Source organism: Corapipo altera, unplaced genomic scaffold, assembly GCF_003945725.1.
Source record: "Corapipo altera isolate COAL_440 unplaced genomic scaffold, ASM394572v1 0, whole genome shotgun sequence".
NCBI classification, from domain to species: domain Eukaryota; kingdom Metazoa; phylum Chordata; class Aves; order Passeriformes; family Pipridae; genus Corapipo; species Corapipo altera.
Genome location: NW_020884872.1, coordinates 21,155,953 through 21,180,003, shown reverse-complemented (window position 1 = coordinate 21,180,003; position 24,051 = coordinate 21,155,953). Strand labels below are relative to the sequence as shown.

General features: G+C 35.8%; 1 protein-coding gene across 4 annotated transcripts in view; it reads left to right on the top strand.

Annotated features, from left to right (window-relative positions):
- Positions 1–23,552, top strand: part of STS (steroid sulfatase) — a 105,391-nt gene extending 81,839 nt beyond the window's left edge. For all 4 annotated transcript variants that reach the window (XM_027639416.1, XM_027639394.1, XM_027639399.1 and 1 more), the window contains one exon: positions 21,454–23,552. In XM_027639416.1, the coding sequence (XP_027495217.1) occupies positions 21,454–21,836 (383 nt within the window). In that variant the 3' untranslated portion in view covers positions 21,837–23,552. The remainder of the gene's footprint in view (positions 1–21,453) is intronic.
- Positions 23,553–24,051: the final 499 nt, after the last annotated feature.

Sequence of the window (24,051 nt, the reverse complement as noted above, 5' to 3'; positions counted from 1 at the left end):
GATTCAAAAATGTTCAGAGCTTTTGTCTAGTAGCAAAGAACTAAATTAGAAGTATCCTATAGCGACAGTTCATACCTTATATTTAGGAATACATCCAAGAAAGTGAATAAGGTCATGTTCATTAAAAACAGACTAGAAAGCTGGAAAATGGTGCAACTTAACCTCAGCATGCTACTATTATCACTTGCAAGACTGTAGTCTTCAGGGTTTGGTTGTAGACTGAGCACTGTTTTCTGCTCTACATGTATTCCATGTCTAACATGCTCTGTGGCCTAAATAAAACCATATTCCTCCATGAGCTCATGCATTTTCCAATATCCAGAAATGACTGTAGAATCTCTCTTCATTTAGTTTCTCCTTGCCAGTGATGGTGATACTAAGGAAAAATGCACATACCAAGAATTGAGAGGGAAGCAAAAGTTCTGCTAAACTATTTAGTCTCTTTTTTCCTCCATCACTCCACAGTTCCTTTAGTTACTTTATCTTTGCCATTGTTAGATTTCAACTGTGCTTCAGTCTGAAACCCCTTCTTTTGGTTTAATTTTTGACTCTTAGGTTAAAATTTAGTGTATGTTAAATTTCTAGTAGTTGCACACCTTTTCCTTGCTTGCAAGCTTTCAGAGTCTGACTTAAGCAGATGTGTTTCTCACATCATTCAGGGAAGGTCAGAAACTTCAGAGTGAACAATTACCATTTTGCATTTATATATTTAGAGGCTAAGCATTCCTCATAACCAAATCAATACACATCTTCATTAAGATATATTAGTTAGGTCAGTTATTACATTCATAATATAATTTCCCCTTCATCAGCCCTTTGAAGGAACATTTAAAGGATATGTGCCACACAATGCTTTTTTCAACCAGCACTTTCAGAATTTAAGCCTTGTGCTTTCTACAGAGACATGAGGAAAATAATGTCTCTTTTTTCTATTTTACCTGATGCTAGAACATAATGCACATTATTCTTCACATTCTGAATTAAAAAAATTGAATGAAATATCAGGCAATATTCTTTGCTCATGATTCTTGTCTCATTCTCACAGATTCATGCATGTGGAAACTTGCTATAAGTGCCTTGAAAATACAGTCCTAGTCCTCAGAGGATGATTTCCTATTATTTTGAAACCTTATAAATATGTGTAATTTAAATTATCTGTTAAAAATATAGAGAGAAAGACGTGCTAAAACAGCATCAACAAAGTACAGCCATTTCCCATTAACAATAATTATTCTCCACAGCTGCCTAGTGTATCATATAGGTACCAGTATATGAAAGGAGCAACTTTAGAAAAAAACACAATTTTCTTTCTGCCTAGTAAGATGTAATCACCTAATTTTTTAAAAATCATTGAGTAATTTTTTATCATTAGGCATTTTCAATATGAAAACTAAACAGATGTAGGATATGCTTTTATTTTCTTGAGCTAAGCCACCCAAAATTTTGAGTTACTTTCTGTGGTGTATGCCAGATTATGCTTTGGCCTATTTTAAGTTAGATCCCATGTTCTTCTGCTCAAGCAAGTTGACCAGTTCTTGTGTGTTTGCTAATGTTATAATTTAGCATTTCTGAGTATTAAAAAACTATCAAGAGCTCTGTCTCCAGAACATTACTGGCATATGAATCAGTGCTAATAAAAATGCATTGCTATGACAACTTAATTAAAAGTGGAGAATTAATCAGATACAGAGCAAATCTACAGTTGAATGGAACTACTGCATCTTTCAGACTGCTCTGATTGTGGGCAAAATTTTTATTTGATAAGGAGGAAATATATTGTAATACTGTGTAATAAACTCTGAGAAATATAATGTAATACAGTCAGCATTATAAAGAAATAATGATCTTCATAGTATTTTGGTACTACTAATAAAAATATACTAATGTTTTTGATAAATGCCAGAGTGATTTTACTAGCAGGACTTCACCTTTTCTAATTCAAAATATATTTCATTATTCAGTGAAAAATGTCATTCAGTAAATAAAAGAGATGTGCTCTGGCAAGTTAAATTGAAACACACTAGACCATAGAGTCAAACTAGCTTATCATGCTTTTAATGACTTTTAAAGACAGTAGAAGTTCACTAAAAAACTTTATATAGAAATTTCCTGCTTTGCCTCACTTACCAAACAGGATACATTTCAATTGGTGTTTATACTGAGTTTCTTGTACGTTGTGATCTGCTGCATTTATTGAAAATAGTTCAATCAAATTCTTTCTGTATTATCACAGAATTCATAGCTGTGCTATTCCTGGCTGTTGCAATGTTCTCCAGCATCATGAGTATTTCATGAGACACATTTTGTTCTTTGGCTGGAGGTTACAGGCTCTTTCCAGTCTCACATTTAGCCTTTTCTATATTTTCAGCTGTTACAAGTTAAACACAAACAAAAAGAGAATGAGAGAGGAATATTTTGTTTTGCAGTTTTCACACTGGATATGTAGGATAAATTTACAGAATAGTGTCTTGGGGTTTTTTAAGAGGTTCCTCCAGATTTAGTTTGACTAAAGGCATTGAAGTGATAATAAACAGAGTACAAAAGATGAAAAATCTGCTCAGAATGACCATTTTATAGCAACTTCTGGTTTGGACAGGTACAACCTTTCTTGTGAAATTGAGTTAAAATAAGGCCTGTTTCTGAGGAAATGAAATAGGAGGACTATCTTGCACTTTTCCTTACCTCTCAAAAGCATACCTTAAGGGTTAGTAAGGGTTACCTTATTAATTAGGAGGCTTGCATTATTTACAATGCCATTCTAAGCTTATCTTTTTTGTAATATCACATTGAGTGTTAAAAGTTAAAACTGTAAAGTGAATTCATTTGCTTAAAGAACACTGGCTTGTGAGTACAATATTGTACTGAGAGGGAAAGTGCAGTTGGAGTTTAGACAGGTAGCAAAAGCTGGAAAACCTCTATGAAGCTCCATAGAACCAGCTTGAAATGTTTTTTCTACATTCAACTTCTCAGTGTGAGAGTAAGTGAATCTAGTGGTTGTCTCTAGCAAACAGAAATGCATTAATCTGTATATGACAGAGATTTTGGAGAGTAAGTGGTGTCAATACACTTCTGTTTGAAAATACCAGTTGTTCAGTCCTCTTAGTGCATCTAAGAAATACAATCATCCAAACACCCACAAAATAAATTAACAGTTCTGTTTTCCCTGAAGTAGAGAGTATTAGGAATATCTCTAAGTACTTGTTATTTTAAAGGTGTCTCCTAATATTGTTTTTACTTTCTTAATATAAACAAGAAATTTCAATTCATACATTCTTTAAAGCCTCATAAGCCTTTTTTTCATTACTTCCTTAGTAATAGGAGAGCATTTTTTCACTGTGATGGTGAATGAATGCTATGGTATCTTCATATGTAAACTGTGCTTGTCATACACAGTAGACCCATTGGCAGAGCCCTTGTCTAATTTTTTCCTATTCTTTTTGCTTGCTTCCCTGAGGAGCTTTTTCCATTTACAGTTTATTTACCTTCTCTCTGGGGAACAAAGGAACTTGGATTATGTTGTTACAGATTAGTAAAGACTCACATCGACCCTGAGAATGCCAACAGTTATAGTTCCTTTCACTGCTTAACAGGACAAAGGAAGGTAAATTTAATAGAGGCTTGATCCAGAACTTTCTTCTTTTGCACAACATCTTCAAAGGGAGATATACTACCATGTGACTGTAACTGTTGTCAAGGAAACATTTTGTTTTCTTACAAAAGAATATCTTTTTTTATCAGATCTTATCATACCAATCTCATATCTTTTCTCAGAAAATAACAAATGAGAAAGGATAAGACAGAACGGGTAAATATTTGAAGCAGTAAAATTTTCCTATTGTCACAAAAATTTTAGATTTCTAGCAAGAAATAATAAACTTTTTTGTAGTCAAAGTAAAATTGATATAGGAACACTTTTGTCTTAGAGAGCCATTCCTCCAGTGAAAGACCGTGGTAAATGTCATATGACATTGACATTATATACACAGATTTTCAGTGATCATATCATACTGCTTTTTCTTCATATAAAAATAGCAACCTTAACATATTGGTCTTGAATTCAAGATTTCCTGAACTAAATTAGTAATGTTTTTAGTGAACAGGGAGAGGTTGACAGGTTTCAGTGATCATATAAAGGCAAAGGCATTTAAAGCAGGTAATTCAGTATTATTTAAACTTCAGTTTTAATGGCTTGCTGTCAGATATTGTGTCATGCACTTGTGACATGTACAAAAGAAAAATTTTAAGAGCTAACACTTAAATGGAAAAAGGAATCTGAGTTAGAACAACTGTCTAATATTTTTAAATATATTTATAAAGTTAGCAGTAGTCAAAACAAATGTAAATAACAACAACTACATGAAAGAAAAGACAAAAATGCACTGCAACTTTCAAAAATTAATTTCAGCTTACCAAGTAACATAAAAAGTGGGTCTTTAACAGTATCTGGAGCATTACACTTCCAAAAATATCTTTAGTTCAGTGTTGGATTTGAGCCTGCAGCATTTTGCATGTTACATTCAGAACATAGCGCTGATTCATCCTTATTTTAAAATCAGATTCAAATGGCATATGGAGTCTTAGGCAATGTTCTTCAAGGGAAGTAGTTAATATGTGCACAACCCACGGAGACTATTCGGTGTGCCACCACTTCTAACATCATGTTGTTACTCCTAGAGAAGAAAGCAAACTATTTGTTTATTGAGAAATTCCCTGGAAACTTGACTGTCAAGAGCAAGGTGACTTCTCAGTGTGCCATAAAAAACCATGCCATGAAAGGCAGAAGTAATTGTAGAAGAAAACAGTGGATGGTCTGAGGGTAGGTGCACTTGGACAATATTATGCTGGAGGCAATATGTTGATCTGTGGATGATGTGTAGTTGCTTCTGAATGAAAGTTCTATCAGTACTTTAGACAGACAACACAACTAGAAATACTCGATTATCCGTGTAATTGTTCTCAGTCTGAGAAAAGCTCACACTGCAGTTCAAACAGTGAGCTTTCTGTTGCTTTCAGAGCTTTTTTTGTGGTCTCCAAGTATCAGAGGACACATAATGCTTTGCATTGTTCAAGTATCTTTTGTTAAGACATCCATAGTTTCCTAAAACTAAAAGTAAGGGGATAAACCCCCACAACAAAAAAAGACAAACAGCTTTCTATAATTTGTTTCTTGTTTTGTTGTTCTTAGTAGGGAAATTTTGTAGATCGATTTGTATGAACAATTTTTGAAACTGAAAACAACTACATTTCACTAGTAATTTGTTATTATAGTTCTTTCAATGACTTCCTAGTAGAAATGCAAATTCGGTGAAGTAGTATAGAATAAGTTCTTACAGATGTGACATTTTTCAAATTTATTCAAATTTTTACCCCCAAGTTTATTGAAAATAATTTTTCAGATGCAGTTCACAGTTCCATTGGGCAATGGAACAGGCTCCCCAGGGAAGTGGTCACAACACCAAGCCTGACAGAGTTCAAGAAGTGTTTGAATGATACTCTCAGGGACGTGGTGTGACTCTTGGGGATGGTCCTGTGCAGGGCTAGTTGGACTTGATGATCCTTATGAGTCCTTTTCAACTTAGCATATTCTGTGATTCTGTGATATTAAGGAGATGTTTTGTGGTCCCATAGACATGGTACTCTAATGCAAACATTTCTGAGACTCACTTAATCCTCTTCAAGACTGACATTTTAAAGCAAAATAGATTTCTACCATTCATAGTAGAGGGGGAAGTTAGAAATCATGGTGCAGTCACAACATTAAAAGTCAACAAGATCATAAAACCCCATTAAAGATCATGATAATTTAGCACTTAGAATTAGCACTGGTGCAATAAAGAAAGGGTGACCCTTTTAATAGTAGGAAACATTAGTCATCCTTAAGATAATTTTGTCATTACCAAATGTGTGCTAATTTTTCATGTATAACCTGTTACCTGTCTGTTGTACATTAATTTTTAAAAGGTATTATATCATAGAAGCAATATTCTCAATCACCTCACATGCTTAGTGAAAAGAGTAGAATCTTCAAACTCCATAGTATTCAAGATTAACTTAATTATATTATCTGGACTCTCTTTAATGCCGTAGGATGTCATACAAGCAGCTTTTCAGTCTGTGGCTCTTTTCTGTCTGTATGGTCCTGTTCGGTGGTGAAGGGAGACTGAATCTCATTATAGTTACCTAAGCATTAGTTCTTATCCTTGGCAGGAAAACTACTTAGCCAGCAAAGCATTTTAGTTTGGGCTCAACAATGTCTTAACCTACTGTGCTGTTGATTACTCCAGTTTAAATTCTCTACTCTAGCTCTTCTTTTTTTTTTTTTTTTTTTTTGATAGAATTGTCATTTTTGAAGGTTTTTTTTGATTTACACCTTTTTCTTTATTTTTTTTCTAACAGGCAAAGTGCCCCTCCTATCCCTACCCAATTCCAAGCTCCAAATACTTTTTTATGTTGCAATAGCCAGCACTGCTAATAAGTTGTTTGGTGAAGCTGCTAAAGTAGTACCCTGATACATATGCACAAAGTTAGAGAGAGGGAATAGCAGAGTATAAATAATATAATGAAGATTTTGACTTTAGCACAACAAAAGTATGAGGCAGAAATATTAAACAAGACGTTGTGAGTAAATAAATCTACCTGAGTGAAGAATTACTTATTCTCTAAAAATGGTTTATCAACACACTCTGGAGTTTCTTTTAAATGCACTGTTCTCCAGTTCTAGAACGCTCTGGGAAACATTAAAATTAGGACTCTTATGTCCACAGTGTCTTAGAACTGCAATTCCTGTAGTCCCACCAGGAGGAGAGTCCACTTTTTCCTACAACTGGTCATGGAGGCACTTCCATGCAGTTTCTTGACTTCACTACTTTTTCTCTTAAACTATCCCAACCTTCAGCCTAGCAAATGGGGATTTGTTGCAACTACATTGCTGTTTGGTTTTGATCAGCTGTTACTTTTTTGTCCTAGATATGGTTAAATTTTATTACAGGAAAAAGCAATTCCTGCCTACAGTATATAGTTTTTAAGTTGTTTATGTGACAATGGGGTTTGTTGTAGCTTTTCCCTCTCTGTTTTATGCAGCATACCTAACTTAGAAGTGAAAAAAATGCTTTTTTAATATATATATCCACATAGTGTGCTCTATACAATATCACGATTTTATTGTCTGCTTTTTCAAAGCCTGATCCTCAAACTGAATTTTGATTCATAAGTGTTGTATAAAAGCTTTAAGTTATGAGTTTCACCTATAGAGGATGATATTACTAGTTCTATAACACTGAGTGGTGGATTGCTTGTAGTATTTATAGCTGACAATGATTTTTTGACTCTGAAAGGCAGTGCAATTGCTACTAAAACCAATTTTCAACTGTAGCCAGAGGCTCTAAGGCCATACATCTTTATGATTCAGAAACAACTGTAGCTCATGAGCGTTCAGGTCAGTTTTCAAAAAGCAACTTACAAGAAAGTCTGGGATAAACAAAACTTATCTTTTGTTTTCCAGAGGAAATCTGTTTCATCAGTGGGGACTATTTATAAGTATGCCGTGAAGGCATGAGCTTATGCACAGGTATGAGGACAAGTATATGTTTCACAGAAGTGAAGATGGTTTGAATTATGCTGTGAGAGGGAAGTTTTGCCCTAAAGCTTGGAATTTGCTAAAAAAACCCAAATATCATTTGGAAGAATTTATCCTAACAGAGCTGGTCAGCATAAGAACAACAAAGCTAGACTCAAGCAAATGACAGAGACAAGAAAGTGTAACTACTGTGTTGTGCTGAAACTGAGGGTTTGAATAGATGACTTTTTTTCCTTTTTATTTTTTAAACAAATACTGAAAGCATATAGAATTCTGTTTAGAGTCCTGTTTGCAATGGTCACTTTTAAACTTTGAAGGAAAACTTTGGGACTTCATAAGTTATTTTGATTTTCATTCTCTAGTTTTTTCTTTTGAGTCTGGAAAAGAAGGCTAGTGATCTGATGCATTCTTTAGAAAATAAGAGACTTGAAATAGGGATTATAATGAAATTAAATCCATTATGAAAAATGGATTACGATACTTGAAATATTTGGATTATGATATTTGAATTCATCAAAATTAGCAACATTTACAGGTTTTTATTAAAGCTAAAATTATTCTATTGAATATCATACTTCGACAGTTTTTGGGTTTATCCTGAAAATCTTGCAAAATGTATTAATAGGCTTATCTTAAACACAAGAGTAAGTACTGAGCTCAAATGCCTCCATTCAGTTTCACGGTCAGTGGAAACATAGTCAGTGGATAGAAAAGCAACTGGGAGTTGCAAAAAATTATACAAGAATACATGTTGTTTGCTCATATGCTTCAATTCATTCAACTCTGCTCTAGTAAAGCGGTTTGATCATTTAGAAATTCTGGTGATCTCAAGAATGCCAAGTAGCTTCAAACAGCAGGCAACAAAAAGCGTGCTTAGAAAACCATGCTGCTATTCACAGAGAGGCTGTAATAATCAAGAAAAAGGTGCTGAGAAATGCTTTAACTGGATTTTGAAACCTGATAGTAAATAGATTATACAAAGACTGTAGCTCCTGACCTGATCATTATCAAAGGCCTCTTTTTCTTATCCCTTTTATGTGCCAAAGTATTTGAGGTCTCCAGATAGGAAGTGTTTGAATATCTACCAGTGCTTTTAAATAGTGATGACATACTGATGTGTGAAAAAACACCACAGCAAACCAAAACAACAACCCTGAACCAAGTTCTGAGAAGTATATTTGAATGTTTAGCAACTAGCACGTTGAACTAAAGAAAAGTGAATGTACCTCTTGTATTTCACAAAATATTTTTGAGTACACGTCTTTCAAACCATTTAATCCGTTGTAAGTAACCTTGAGAAATGTTTGTATTTTAAAGACAGACAATATGAAAAAAATAACATATTACTCTCTTTAACACAGCTTAAATGTGGAAAAAAAAGTATATATTTTTATCTTTTAATTAAGAAAATTAAGTATAAATTACTTGAATGCTGCAAAGGATTATTCCATTAGTGGATATTTTTCAAACTTAAGATGTTGGCAAATGATTATAAGGACAATATCTATGTGTCAAACTTGATAAATCTCTGTTATTGCTATGGTATGGAAGAGTCAGCAGCAGGTTTCTACCTCATTAACATGTGAACCTCAGAGGTTGGCTGAGCCTGTCAATGCAGTCTCTGCCTGGACACAAAAGAACAGCTCCTATGACAATTATACTTGGTCTTTCCTAACCAGTTTCAAGCAATTTGTTCACTTTGTGGACTAAATTGACCTCAGATATATCCTTACCACTCTGCATTGTTAGATTTTGTATTTCCTGGTCTTTCCTGTTACCATTACTATTGTCATGGACCTTATAAAAAGTACTTTGATGCCACAGTTCGAGAGGGGATGGGGCCATGAGACAGCACGGGCAGGTCCAGAGACAAGGTAGAGGTACAAATGGAATGCTTTATTGAGGAGAGTAGGGGTTTTATGAGTTTTGGGTGGGGAAAAGGCTAGAATATGGGGTGGAGCATGAGATGAACAAACGGGGGAACAAATCGGGGTAGGGACACAGGCAAAGGGGGAGGAACGTAGGAGGTACTGGGGAAGGAAAAGGCGAATGGTGGCTGTCTCCTCTCTGCAGCTTCTTCAGCCTATCAGAGAGGGAAGCAGAGAAGCGGGCATACCTGGGCATGCCCAGGAAATACAAATCCTGGGAAAACATACAGTGTGTATATTTATAAACACATATGAACTGTAAAGTCCGTATCATAAAGTCCTGTTTTTCTCCATGCCTGGAACCTCTGCCATCCTGAATCTTGTTCCTTCACACTTTGACAAAGAAACTAGCTAAAATTGAGAGATGAAGGCTGAGTTTGCAGAACTGTGAATTAAAAATTTAACATAAGCTTCAACAGTCAAAAAACAACTACCAGTATGCAGATGTTTGCATTTCACAATATCCTTTGAGTGCTGTCATCACTCTTAACTGCAGCGAGGAGGAAGGGCATATATAAAATTTATATCTGTCATGTAATGCCAAAAGCACTTTCAGTAGTTCTGAGGAAGTACAATGTGTAACTGAATGACTTCAGTCTGCAAGCTGGTTTATGTTCTATTTATTTATATTACTTCGTACAACACAGGGTTAGAGCTCTTAAAGAAAACCATAATGTATGGCAACAAACCCTTAGACCAGTAAAAAGATGTAGGATTTCATGCTCAAGGATGAAGCTTTCTTTGTTTAGCTCATCTTTGTAACTGTCTTGCTTAACAGAGCTTGGACCTCATAGTGCCACAATAATTAATAGTAAGTGTTGCATTAAGTTTATGAGATAAGTGCCCTCTTCAAAGATACTTTGGGACATGCTAGAATTATTACATTGAATTATGCAGTTAGTTAAAAATAGGAGATCAAGCCAAAGAGAACAAACATTGTCTCCACCACCTCATTCACACCAGTGCTGGGTGTGACCACACCCTCCTTCAAGTGTGCTTCAGGGGCTGAAGGGAAATAACAACCACTAGAATTCCTTTTGCCGCTCATGTATCATGGAAAAACCCTCAAACCCCCCCACCTTTCCTGACCCATGAAACTAATTAGGAAGTTTTAAGTCATTTTTAGGAGAGATATCAGACACTGCCTGAAGTTCTAGCAATTTAATCTTTTTTTTTTTTTTTACCTAAAAATGTAAGGTAACATAGCACAGATAATGAAGGACAATGGCTCCATTGCTCCTTCCTTCTAGTTTGAGATGAACTCACTCCATAGCAGATAACATCTCAGCTGCGCACTCTGGACATTATCCTATTAATCCCTCCAGGAGGCCCAAGAGCTGGGAAGAGCTTTGTTTAAACCGTGCACTCAGGTCCATGCATCACATAGCTCAAAACTACCTGGACTTACCTGGATATACTAAGCAGTATGTCACTGTACATATCCATGTATATTCCAGAAGAAGAAAAGGCAACATGATTTTACCAATAAAATGCCGAGTAACTTAGAAATTTATGTGTGAAGGTAGAGGATATTGCTAAACAGACGTGAGTTTAAGCTTCAGGGAGTTAAGTGAATGCTGAACACTGATTTTTCTGCAAGGTAGAGTTTTCCAGTGAAAAGGCACTTGTCTTAGACTTGGTAAAACTTGATTAAGGTTTCTTCTTCCTAGAGACCTTCAGACAACATTAAATCAATCCTTCATGGTATATCCATTAGTATCAGTGTAGCAAAGAAATCAACAGTTTTTATTAACCGTTTTATTAAGCAAGAGAACAGATGGCCAAATAAATAATTTATTCACTTTTTCCCTCAAATAGTTTGATTTAATGGAAGTTGAGGAGCATGTGTAGATCCTTACCTAAACAATTAGTTGAGCACACAGCAGCTTCAGTCATTGAATGATTGTACATTGCTAAATTTAAGCATGAGGTTATTTTTTGTATTCTTAAGCTAAGGTAGAAATACTTTGTTGAACTGAAGGCAAACAAGATTAAATCATCAGTAAATTCACAGAGATTTTAGCATTCACTTCAATGCACCACAACTCTACAAAAGGTGTAGAAATGGAATTTCGAACAAACAATGCAACAGGTAATTGAGGGATGGGATGAACCAGATGAACTCAGAGACAATCATCTGCACCAAAATCTTTATTTAAACTCCAGAAAAAGTTTGTGAAGGATTTGAATTTGAAAAAGTTAGCAGATAAAACACTAAGTGAATGGAGTGTGCCAATAAAATGTCTTTGTCTTCCGCAATAAAGGAAATGAATGATAGTGGCAAAAAAGTTACAATAGAAGACACCATGCATCAAGAGAGGTCTTTAAAAAATACATTGTAAGGAACAATTGTGCAGTGGCAGGGGAATAAAGTAGATGACAAAAAGAAAATTCACTTGAAATACCTGAAATGAGATTTTGTTCTTATTTGCTACAACTGGAACAGAGCAAACTGTACATTTATATGAGCAAGATACCAGCATCACTTAAGCAGAGTTGATGCAGATGTACTGTAGCTAGTGACTGTATTTCAAAGGTCATTGAATGATCATTAGGGATTAGAAGACTCATTAAGAAAAATATGCAGAAGTAACATATCTGAACAAGGAAGGCAAACCTCACTGTATTTTCTGGCCATGTCAGTGAAATATGTGGGGTTTACATGTACTTGAGAGGAGGAAATTTTTAACACCCTATATATGAACACTGTGGTATCTTTCATATTCAACAGCAACTTGCAGATAAATACTTGATCTTAAAAAACAAAACTGGAGGTAGACTGGAGAATACTGGAGAGACAAGAAGTTCAGCTTTCTAACTTGGGGTGACGTTTCTTTGTAAAGGTGACTCAAACAGAACTGTAAGTGACCCCAGCACCGCCAGTGCCTTTATCGACAGAGCAATGTCTTCAAGAACCTGAGCAGAATGAGCAGAGCTAGGTGCTGGTAACAGGGTCCACAATAGTTGCAATGTAGGCAATGTGGTGAGTCAGGTTCAAGGTCTACCCAGGGAGTACAGTCAGGAGCAGGAGGAGTCTTTTGAAGTTGACTGGGAATTTTAGGCTCATGTAGTTTATTTAGTGTCCTCTTTTAAATCAAGAGACATTCAAAAAAAGGGCCTCTACAAATATAGACAAATAAGATAGCCATTAGAATGTGTAATAAAATACAAGGAGTGAATTGGTTTTATAACATAGAGCAGCATTTTATCCATGCCTCAGTGTCATGAAAGAATTGACAAGAACGGTCAGAAAAGAAAAATATTGAAATGTAGGTCCTCATTTGAGTTGCACTGTCATAAATATCTTTCAAATCTAATTAAGAAAGTGCTACTTCCTTTGCTTGTTCAATTTTACTTTTAACACAAGACTAAAAGAGTCATTTACCTTGTCTATTGGCCATCAGCTCCCTGAGAATCTTTTTATTCTTTCTTGCAGGTGGTGTTTGTGGTAGGGCAGTTCTTAATGTGGAGGCATGGATGTCCCTCCACAAAATCACTTAACTTCATTAAGTCTCATTAAACCTCATTCCTTGTCATTGGCTTTTGTCTTAATAGCAACACACATTCACAAAGAAACCTGCCAAAGAAATGGCACAAAAACTTGTAGTGATAAGTAAAAGATTTCCGTAAATACATAGACATACCTTTTACTGATATTTAGACTTTTGCATGTTATAAGTTTATGGTGGTTTTTTCTTGAGATATTCTCGAGATTTCCTCTACAGTAGAAGGCAAATGCTGCACTCCCCTTTTCTGTATTTGAGGGTAACTGTGCATGAAAAACACTGAAATGTTGGCCTGATATGGATTTGTGTCAGTTCCCTACTGAAAGACTTAGAGAGCTTCAGGTATCTAATTCACAGTATGTAGGTCACAGAAGAAAATTCACTTTTCCTTCAGTAATAACTCATGAGTCTTCAGGTTACTTAGAACACATTTTTGTTGTACAGAGAGCAGCCCCTTTCTCCTCTCTGAACTATGTCCTTTTACCATATTTTCATCCTTTCCTCATCTTTTAATTCCCCTTTCTTTCCTTATTTCTGAGCTTCTAGTCTCACTGATAGTGAATCTCCTTTTGATCCTCTTAATTGATCGAACCTTTGCATGAATCTTTTCCTTTTGCAACTACAGAAGCTGTAATAAACTCTGACCCTCATGAGGGTTTTCTGGTCATTTGCCTTTTGTTTTTCAGTCTCACAGGTTCCTTCACTTCCACCATTCTCTCTAGAGAAACCTCTCATTTTAGAAGTGTTTTTGTTTTTGGGTTTTTTTGGGGGGGATTGTTTTTGGTTTTGGTTGTTTGAGTTTTTTTCCTGTTCCTGTTGTTGATTTTTTTTAAAATCTTTGTGGTTTCTTTCTTTACCCCTTGTTTTCTTCTTTGACAATATCAAGGAGAAATATTCTTTTGCACTGCCTGAAACATCTGAGTTACTTATTACTGTTTCTTGCTGAAGTCCATTACAACCTTTTCATCTACTAGTTTACTGAAGATATTTTTGTTTCCCCTGCTTCCTAACTTGCTTTATGAGCATCATCTTCACTCTTTGTTTGCCCCCTTTGTTTTTTTCTCTCTCTCTCTACTTTATCTTGTTTATTTCATGGGGACACCACAATCAAGAAAAATCTCCAAAAACCTCAAATTCTCTCCCAAATCCCTTGTTTGTGTTCAGTATTTCAACTACAACAGCTGGAGGAAGCATGAAAGCATCAAATGTCATTTACCTAAACTATCTCATTAAGTATTTTAATGTGCTATCTTGATCCTCATATCAGAGCAGCTGCAGCTGAATTTGGGTGACACAGAATGGACATATTATTTGGTAAGTGTGAAATAATGTAACTGATGAAGGAGAGAAGAGCATTTCTAGCATGAATAGACACCATGAAATGGTTTATATAAAGCTCAAGAAAATTGACCTAATCATCTGATACACAGTTCTACTAACAATATTTTAGGTAGGAAAGTGTCCCCCCTGACAAGCATGACAAATACTGTTACAGTATTTTCTTGCCTTTGCTCTACTCTGTGTCAGTGGCAGCAGAGTTATTGTTAGGTTCAGGCAGAGCTATTTATACCTTGGGATTTGCAGTGTTCCGCTACCTATTCTGTGAGAGAGAGAGAAAGAGAAATAAAGGGAAGGAAAAAAAAATAAATGCTATCCTTTAAAAAAATTTGCCCTATTCCTAATCATAGTGAGAACATAAAACCAACTTATGCAGTTGGTTAAATTGAAATGGGGACCTTTTTTTTTAATTTCTGCCCTTTGTCTTATTTGCCCTTCCCTTTCTCCTGGTTTAGACTGCAGACTAAGGGGTTTGCAGCATGGAAGGTACAAGCCAAACCTCCTGTACATCAATCCAACAAACCATTCTTTATTATAAAAAAAAAAGAACAAATAACCCCCAAACCAACAAAACCTAAACCCCCCCCAACAAACAAAACCAAAAAAATCCAAAATTATTTTGTATTAATCAAATCACAGGCCTGAAGTAACCTTTCATGAAAATGATGCTGATCTCCAAGTCCTATATAAGGAAATGTTAAAACATATTCATCTCATCTACAGCCCCAGGAGATCCTTCTCTGTTCTTTTTTATCATAGGAAGGAGATTCTAGCAGGTTATAGCACTCCTGGTAAAACCTGTTTTTCACTATACTGTACATATGCATTTTTAAGCTGAAAATTAAGAGACAGACTCAAGGTTCTTTCCTTTTCCCATCACTTGTTATCATCTGGAGAATAGCTGAAGACCTCTGCATCCATTTTGTACCCCACCAAAACTAGAAAATATTCCCATTGCTTTCCTAAAAATCTTTAAATTCAAGCATTCTTCCTGATGAGAACTGTGAAACGAAGTTCGGATTTTGCATAGAAGGCCAAACTGGCAGACTGATGGATTTCTCTGAAATACCATAACCTTGAACAAGTCCATGTGAAACAGAAAATAGACTTCTAGAAATTTTCTTCGGAATAAATTTATATTATTTGTACCAGAGTCCCTACCGATCATCTGTAAGAGAACACCATATTACTGGGATGTGTTTGTTTCCGTCAACTCAATTTTTTCACTCTGACAAAACCAACTCCTTTGTTATGTTGTCATCTATGCTTAACTGATTCAGTCTTAAAAATATTTTTCTAAAGATTTTAATAGCTTTATAAAAGTAAAGAAAAAACACTTTAACTAGCTAAGACACCTGTAAGGAAGAGTAATTCACCTTTTTCTTCAACTGTTTAAAGTAAAGCAAATGATTATTCAGTATTATGTAGCATTGCACATAATTTCAGGTAACTACATTTGCAGCATTTCTATTTTTCACTTTTAAAGTAACTTTGAACAGTTATTTCTTTGTTTTTAGACGTACTTCTTTCAACTGAAAGGTTAGACATGCTAATAATTTTCGGATTGATAATTTTGAGTACTTAATTAGCATTTTAAGTGTCAAGGGTGGTTTTTTCGACATCTAAAATTTGAAAAGTTTGTGAAGAAAATAATTTACGAAAAAATTCCTGGGGGTTTTGTTTGACAAAAAACTGTCCGTGTAAAAATATTTGCGAAAGTTGCTTAGGACTTCCTTTGCATCTTTGTCCCATACATTTGCTCTCTGAAAATTGCTCTCTGAATCTTACAGATCTGTTCATTTCACTCAGAATAATTGCATCCACTTTATGTGAGAGAGAAATGTTTGTCCTCAATTTATTTTCTGTTAATAAAATGCATTTTTGAAGGACAGAAAAAAAAAAAACAACACAATACAAAACAAAATTCTGAATAAGTTTCTTTTTGGATTTTACCATCATTTGAAAATGACCAGGTTTGTTTGTTTGTTTGTTGGGTTTTTACTGTGCCAACATTATCCTCTGTCTTCAGCATACCATCAGCTGTTGCTTGAATGAACTGAAAATTACATGGACCACTCAGCAAGTAAATGTTCTTCAGACAAATCTTTAGCAAGTGTCCACAGATTCTTCCCTTTTGGGACTTTCTTCTACAAGAAAATATTATAAATGGTCAATCATTCTTTTTGAAGATGATGATGAAGAATTCAGGAATATCAGCTGCTACAATTTGTCAGATAATCTTGACTTTTTAACAGAATTCAGTGGAATTTTCTCATAGCACTTACTCCAGATAATGAGCTCAGTCATGAGATTTCTGTCTTCAGCAGTCTGAACATGGTTTCACTGTATTATATTTTTCCTTCAGCAGTTGTTCAGTATGATTATTAGATATTTACCAGTGTAAAATCCTTTATATTTTAGTGGATACTTAACACTGTTGGTTTTATCCTTAAGATTTTAAAATCACTGCTACTGGGTTTTTTTCATGGTTTTCCCTGAAATACTGTATATTCTGCAGAGTTCTTTATGCAAGCCTCTTTTAGCAACAACTGATTCTCATAAACTAGCATTATGTCTTAGAATCTCACTCAGTTATTCTCAACCTACGGTGGGACATAATGTGATGTCTTTTGACTGTTTTAAAAATGTAACATCATAAGAACCCAGACACTTAAAACAGGTATTAAAAAAAACCCAAAAACCAACAACCAAATTTTCAGTGTAAGAACAATAAAATTACAAATTTTTAAACTCAAATGGGATATTTTTATTAGCTCTTTGAAAAATGCGCATTTTCTTTTCTAAACTTTTAAAGTATTGAAGATATATATATATACATATATGCAATATATACTACGTATAATATTAGCAGAGAACCTAACAATGCTAAATGATTTTAAAGGTAAAGGAAACAGGAAGAAAGAACTCCATCTAATAACAAGAGTTATCTGAAGAAAGTAATTTTCAAGTGAATTGCAGCTTTTATCTGCTACTGTGTAGAAATGTTGAGAAATGTGAATTAGAACGTGGGAGCTGACAATGGCTACAGAGCAGGATGTTTGAGACACAGTAAAAGTCTGTGGGCAATTTATGTTGGTATGCTACACACAAATGGCTATCCTCAAAGGTGTCTGAATTCAAGGAGGGACTGGCTCCCCAATATACAGTGAAGAACAGATTTGTTTAACTTTTTCTCCTACAGGAAGAAGAAACAAAGTAATATGAACAAAGGAGATAACAGTAGCAGCAAACCTATAAAGCTACTGTCATAGATTAAATTCATTAAAAATGAGGTCCAGGCAATAATTCATCGATAGCTTCTATTCACTTCAGGAACTGCTTATCAGAAAACACAAGTTAGCCATCAGTGATTAAGAGCAGTGCTATTATAACAGAAACTATATCCCTATCCAGTTTGTCACTTCATCTTGAAAATATTAATATGTCTTACTGAGGAACTTTTGTTTAATCTCATGGCTGCTACCTGTCTGTTGGAGGTACTGTTGTCTGTCTGAGAGGATAATTAGATGGGTGAAGGACAATAAAACAGAAGGGGACTCTGTTAGGAAAATTGAACACTGAACAATTATGTTCCTAATAGATTTGCTTGAACTAATGGCAACCTATTTTAATTTGAGACTACTTAGAAGTACAACTTCTGTAGTTTTTGTTTTTCTTAATATGTAAAGAAAAGATGTATTCTGAGAGTCAACTTATTGTGCAATTCAGAGAACTGGACAATAGCAGGAAAAATGGACTCAAGGTATCAGTGAAGCATTGGGACAGGACCTTTAAGGTGCTGCAGACTCAGAGCCTGCCTGCTGTTTCAGAAGGGACCTGATACACTTGGCTGTGGGGGAGCCCTGAAAATTTTACTACTAACTTCACTGTGGAAGAGACATATAGTTATCTTTTTATATAAAGCAGGTTTACTATCCAGATGCTTTGCAGAACATAGGTACCGTTAATTACTGAGAGATTAATTTGATCCTTGTACTTAACCCTCTGACAAAATGAGATTTTATATCAAATGAGAGAGACTGGGAGAGAGCTCTCTCTTTTTAATATCGTGCCTTATACAGTTCATCAGCTTTACAGATTAGAAATCTGACAGCTCTTAATGTCTCCTAGTATATTGCACTGGCTACTCCACAGCCACAGCTACTGACAGATATGCTTTAGTTTTTATAATGCTTAGGAAATAAGTGGTTGAAGTCTGCACTGCTGTTTCTCCAGCACCACACGAAGTTCCAAATCCTCACAGAAACACTGCTGCAGTGCTGCAGATAAACACTGCACAGTAACAGACTGTACTCTCCCAGAGCTCAGTGTTTTGTACTGTATAATCATGACATCTATAGCTGCAAGCTGATAAACTAGCATCATCTCTCCAAAACACTAGCAATGTCATTCAGACATGATATATTGTCATGCATCCCTTGTCCCCACCCCACACTTCATTTTGCAACATGCCGTGTACTCTCTATATAGCCAGACCTGAACAATTCTTTATTCTGTGGGTGAAAAAAAATCATGGTACAATTCTCTTATTTCTTTCTTTTCTCTGTTTCTTAACTTGTACCAACTTGCAATAATTCAGTCTCTTGTACCAACTTGCATTAATTCAGAATTCCCAACTTTATATTGCTGTCTGTAAGCCCTTGAACAGACCTGGTGATACAATGCCCAACACCAAGAAAAGGTGGCTGAAAATTTTCTTTTCAATGTCATTCAGCACAAATGCAGTGACAACTTGACCACAAAGTTCTCATGTGCATGGACTTACTGGAATTTATTTTAGTTGGCATTTTAGTAGCTATGTAAATTTTTTCTGCTGTTCTTCTATCTAGATGTTATGGTGCCCTGAATCAAAATTCTCAAGTGTAATGAGTGTTGCATGGTCTACAAAGGCACACAGTGCACTGATTAATCAAGCCCTTTGGCTTTTTGTGTTTTTCACTGTCCATCTTGCCAATTAAAGACTTCTAAGGAGCTTGAAGCAATGCTTAGTATAAAATTACATACCTTCTCAGAGTGTAATTCTAAATCTGAGTAAATGAGAGGCATATTTCTGGGAAATGTTCTGCGCATAAGTTCAAAGACATTTAAACGGCAGTGTTAGATTTTATTTGTTTATTTTAATTCTGAGAAAACAACAAAAGATTCAAGTGTCAGACCAAGCTTTCAAAATGTTACTGGAGGTAGATGAAGGAACGCTGTCTTGCCTTGCCATGTCTTGTCTTGCTTTGCTTTACTTTACCTTTCCCTTCCCTTTTCCCCAGTAAGACTGTACCATTGCGGCTGTCATGGCCAGAGCCTTTTAAAACCTGCCATGTCCTATTGTCTGTGCCAGCAAGTCACTCCCAGCCTTTAAAGCTCCTTCCCCTTTGCTGACTTCCAAGAAGCTTTCAGGGGGTTCTCCCAGTCTAATGTGTATAATAGCCATCACCTGTCCGACCCTGATTTAAGTGCAGACGAAGTGAACTGGAAGTCTGCAGACTCTGTCATTGAATTGGTTCCTAAAGGTAAAATTTCTTATAATGTGAAAAATGCTGTGGGATAGAAGAAGCTGTAAAGAATCTTAAGGTCACCCACTGTCCTTTAAATTCATGCTATAGTATAGAACTGCAGCTTGTGACTCTTTAGTCTGCTGAAACATTTCTTTCTTTAAACCTGTTTTTATTCTTTAAAAGTTGAGTGTTATGTAGTTACAGCATGGCACGTACCAGTTTATCTCTGCTCTTCCCACATTTTCTAGTACTTTCCATTCTGTTGAACTAATGAATTGCTTAATAAATATTGACCACTGTAGTGCGCATAAATCTGTGAAAGTATGTTACTAGATTAACAAGCTTTCTGTGATCTTAACAAAGTTCAACAAAATACCAAAGAGAGAATTTTCCCTCAGTATTAAAGTTCTGAGAAATGTAAATTACTGATGACTATGTTTTTCCAATGTTTGTATAGTCTCAAGCGGACAGGTAATCTGATATCATAGACCTCATCTATTTAGTATCCTAGTTCTATTAAGAATAAAATGCAGATTTTTTAACTCTAATTAATTATTCTTTAATCCATTTTTGGAGAGTTAATACTTCTTTGACTACAGGAGGGATGTTGTGATTCCATGGAAGTGCCTGTGTGTTCCTACCTTCCCTATCTGTTCTGTAATACGTGAGAAAAAGAGTAGCCATTTTTTACTTACAACTTACTTGTTAAGTATGTTCAGATTCTCCAGTGTACATCCTGTTTGAGAGTGCTTCTTGAATGAACCAACTGATATTTGCATATTCTTATTCCAAAAAATAACTAGGATTTTTTAACAGTGAAAATATGGACTGAAGTTACATTAGGGTGGACAGTTCAGTTTCTGTACAGAGAAAATTAAGCTGAGAAAGAATGACCAACCTATACATGAAGAACTTTGGTTCCCATTTTACAAAACAGAATGTCACCTAAGAATTGCAGTACTGTAACAGTTATTTATATTTGAAAAAAACCATCTAGAGGCCTAAGACAGGAATTTGGCATCCATTATGCCTTTTCATGTCATACCATTTAATAAAATGAGAAACTCTATCTCCAGGTGTTTGCAATGAAAGCATGTGGCAGAGGGCAGCATGTTAATACAAGAAAGAGAGGAAGAGAGAAAAAGGTAACAATGAAATTATTTTGATCAGCAGAATGAGAAGCAGACATGGCCCAGCAGTGAGTAGGTGTGGTCAAGGGACAAAGATACACTTTAATAAGCCTTGAAGAAGACTTAGTAAATATTTATGCAAATCTTCTTAGCACTGTTTATGTAAAAACAAACAGTTCTTTTAAGTTTTCTATGATTTAGTTAATCAGAATTCTTCCAAAGGAATGAAATTATCATAATTATTTCATGAATATATGTAGTATGAAAGAGCCATGTTTTGCTTATTTTTTTTTTTTGCTTGACTTGGTTTTACTCTTTCAGTATACTGCAGTTTCTGCACAGAGTTTCTTTACTGTCTTTATACCAAAAGACTGATTTCCTGTGGTGTAAATTAGAGTTTCCTAAGACTAGGGGATTTTCATTTTGTCATTTTATCACCAGCTGTTTTGTGTCTGTAAATTGCAGGTGAATCTGTCTGGAAAGTCTTCTTCTTCACTCCAAACTTCAGTCCTGAGGACTCCAATGGTTGCTATGATTCTCATGTTTGTTTCTGCCATGGAGGATTCATTACACAACATGATCCCCCACTGCTCTTCGATCTGTCCAGAGACCCTGAAGAGAAAGTCCCACTGACTCCAGAAACTGAGAGCCGTTTCTATGAAATCCTCAGGGTTGTTCACCAAGCAGTAGACAATAACACCAGATCCTTGCAGGCTGTTCCTAACCAGCTGTCATGGGACAACCTTCTCTGGAAGCCATGGCTCCAGCTCTGCTGCTCATCTCTCTTTCAGTCTTGCTATTGTGACTATGACTCAGGAGGGAGTCCACTGGAAGTGCATTCAGGATAAACAAGCTGCAATTCGCTGTCAGAAACTGGAGTGTAGGTGTCTGACTTGAACCACCGTGGTATTAGCCTTCCAAAGGTTTTGTTGTATCGATGAGGACCTGTCTTCAAAGACACATTGCAGTAGAAGAAAATTTCAGTCAAGAAAATGTGCCAAGAAAGGGAGGACGAGACACCGCTTTTCTGCCTTTATCATACAGCATGAAAAACATGTTGCCAACCTCATCTACAAATGAGTAGACTATAGGCGTTTTCTATGTGAGATAATTTTCTAGACCTTCAGCTTCAGCTTCTTTCTTACACAACAAAGAATTTAGCTGTGGTTTCTGGCAATCACAGCTACTAAATGTACACTTTCCTGTCCTTTTTGCTAAGTGTTATCCACCATCAGTAGGACATAGCACTAAGTAATTAAAAAGAGAGAGGTAATAGTGGAGAGGTCCACCTGTGACTGTCATTTGGTAACTGATAGGTTAATAGCAGACTTGCAACATCATCTGTATCAACAAGCATCACGGATTTGAAAAAATTAACAGACTGCCAACAGTCTAACTTTGTATGTGCCATAAAAATGTACAGAGCTATGTAGTGGAAGTCGTTGTGTCCATATTAAAATGATGCTCCCCAGCATCCCTACTGTCCTATTGCATGTCAACAACCTTTGTTTATCAGTTGTGCACTTGAGTGTGTACCATAAGTCTCCATATATCTATAGATATATATATGCGCAAACCAAATTGATAACCCACAAATCCTTCAATCTCTGATGCAAGCACACCTTTATGGTCATAGCCCAATTGATAAAATAAAAGATTGGGTCCATACTTGATATTTGAGTTCCAAATACACGATCCTACAAATATATCTTTCACTATCTATTTACCATATCTATTCTTCCATTGATGAATGTAATCACAAATAAATAAAATTTGGTCTTCCTTTAAATATCTTTGCCATCCTTTAAGATTTCTGAATAGGATCTATCATTTTCTGAAAACAAACTTGGGCTTCAGTACTTAAAGCCAAATATAACAGTCTCTGAGTTCTTAGCAAGGCCTTGGGAAACCTGCTGTTCTCCAGGGCTAATTTCTGTGTCCATTTTTATCTGAATCTTATTCAGGCACATTTTGTTTCCACTCCACAGGCAGACAAACTATTTTCTTTGGAAGACTGTAGATGAAGAAAACATATCAGCAAGATACTAAAATGATTTGATGCCTCATAATGGAATGTGACTTGCTCCTTATCAGAAAGAAACAGTTAATTCCCACATTACAATGTATTAAAACCTGTTTGGTGCAAAAGTGATCTGTGTTGATAGCAATGCAATAGCTTCAGTCAGCCAACATTAAGGTTGTGACCTGGTTCTTGTGAGCTGTTGAAGCCTGTCCTGTAAAATATATTGTGATATATGGTCTATTTCTCTGTCTGTAAAACCTAGGCTTTATTTGATTTTTCTTCTGCAGTTTCATTCCAAATTTCATTCTCCACAATATCCAGATGCCTGTCCTGGGAAATGTACTTTTTCCTTGAAGTCCTATTTTTGATGTTCCACCTTGTGTTTATGATGGTTAGTATGTCCTCTGCCAGCTCTTTGTAGGTGACCAAGTCCCATGTGTACTGATAAAGTTTGTCTGTTCAGATATTTCCCTGATAACCACTCAGGACCATTTACATTGCATCAGGAAAGCTGTAAGATGGGCATTCATATGGTATAGTTCCCTCTGTGCTTTATTTAATTACTGAATGTATTACATAATCTTAGGAAGAAAGATCCCTGCCGTTTGAGTACAAGTATTATTCTGCAGTGCTAGTGGCTGCCTCTAGACGTCATGGCAGGATCCACACATCCCAAATTTATGGTCCTCACCGTGTGGCCGTAGAACCCTTTGGGGCATGGTGCTGGTGCCACTGTGCCTACCCCCGCAGTGGATGAGCAGTCCAGGCTGTGGCTGGGGTGCCAGAGCACCATGGCATGGAGTGATGCTCTTTCCAACTCCTGCAGCTCTGCCACAGCTTACACAAAAAATTTTCAAGCAAGTATTCCTGCTGAAGCATGTGGGAAATATGTAGTGTGTTAGTATACAGTGCTAAATCAGACAAGGTGTTTGGTTTCATTGGATCTATTTTGTTCCCACAGTTTCTGGGCTGTGACCTTAACTAGTATCTCAATTTATACTGTCAAGGACCTTCACATCTATTTCTTTTCATTAGGATGA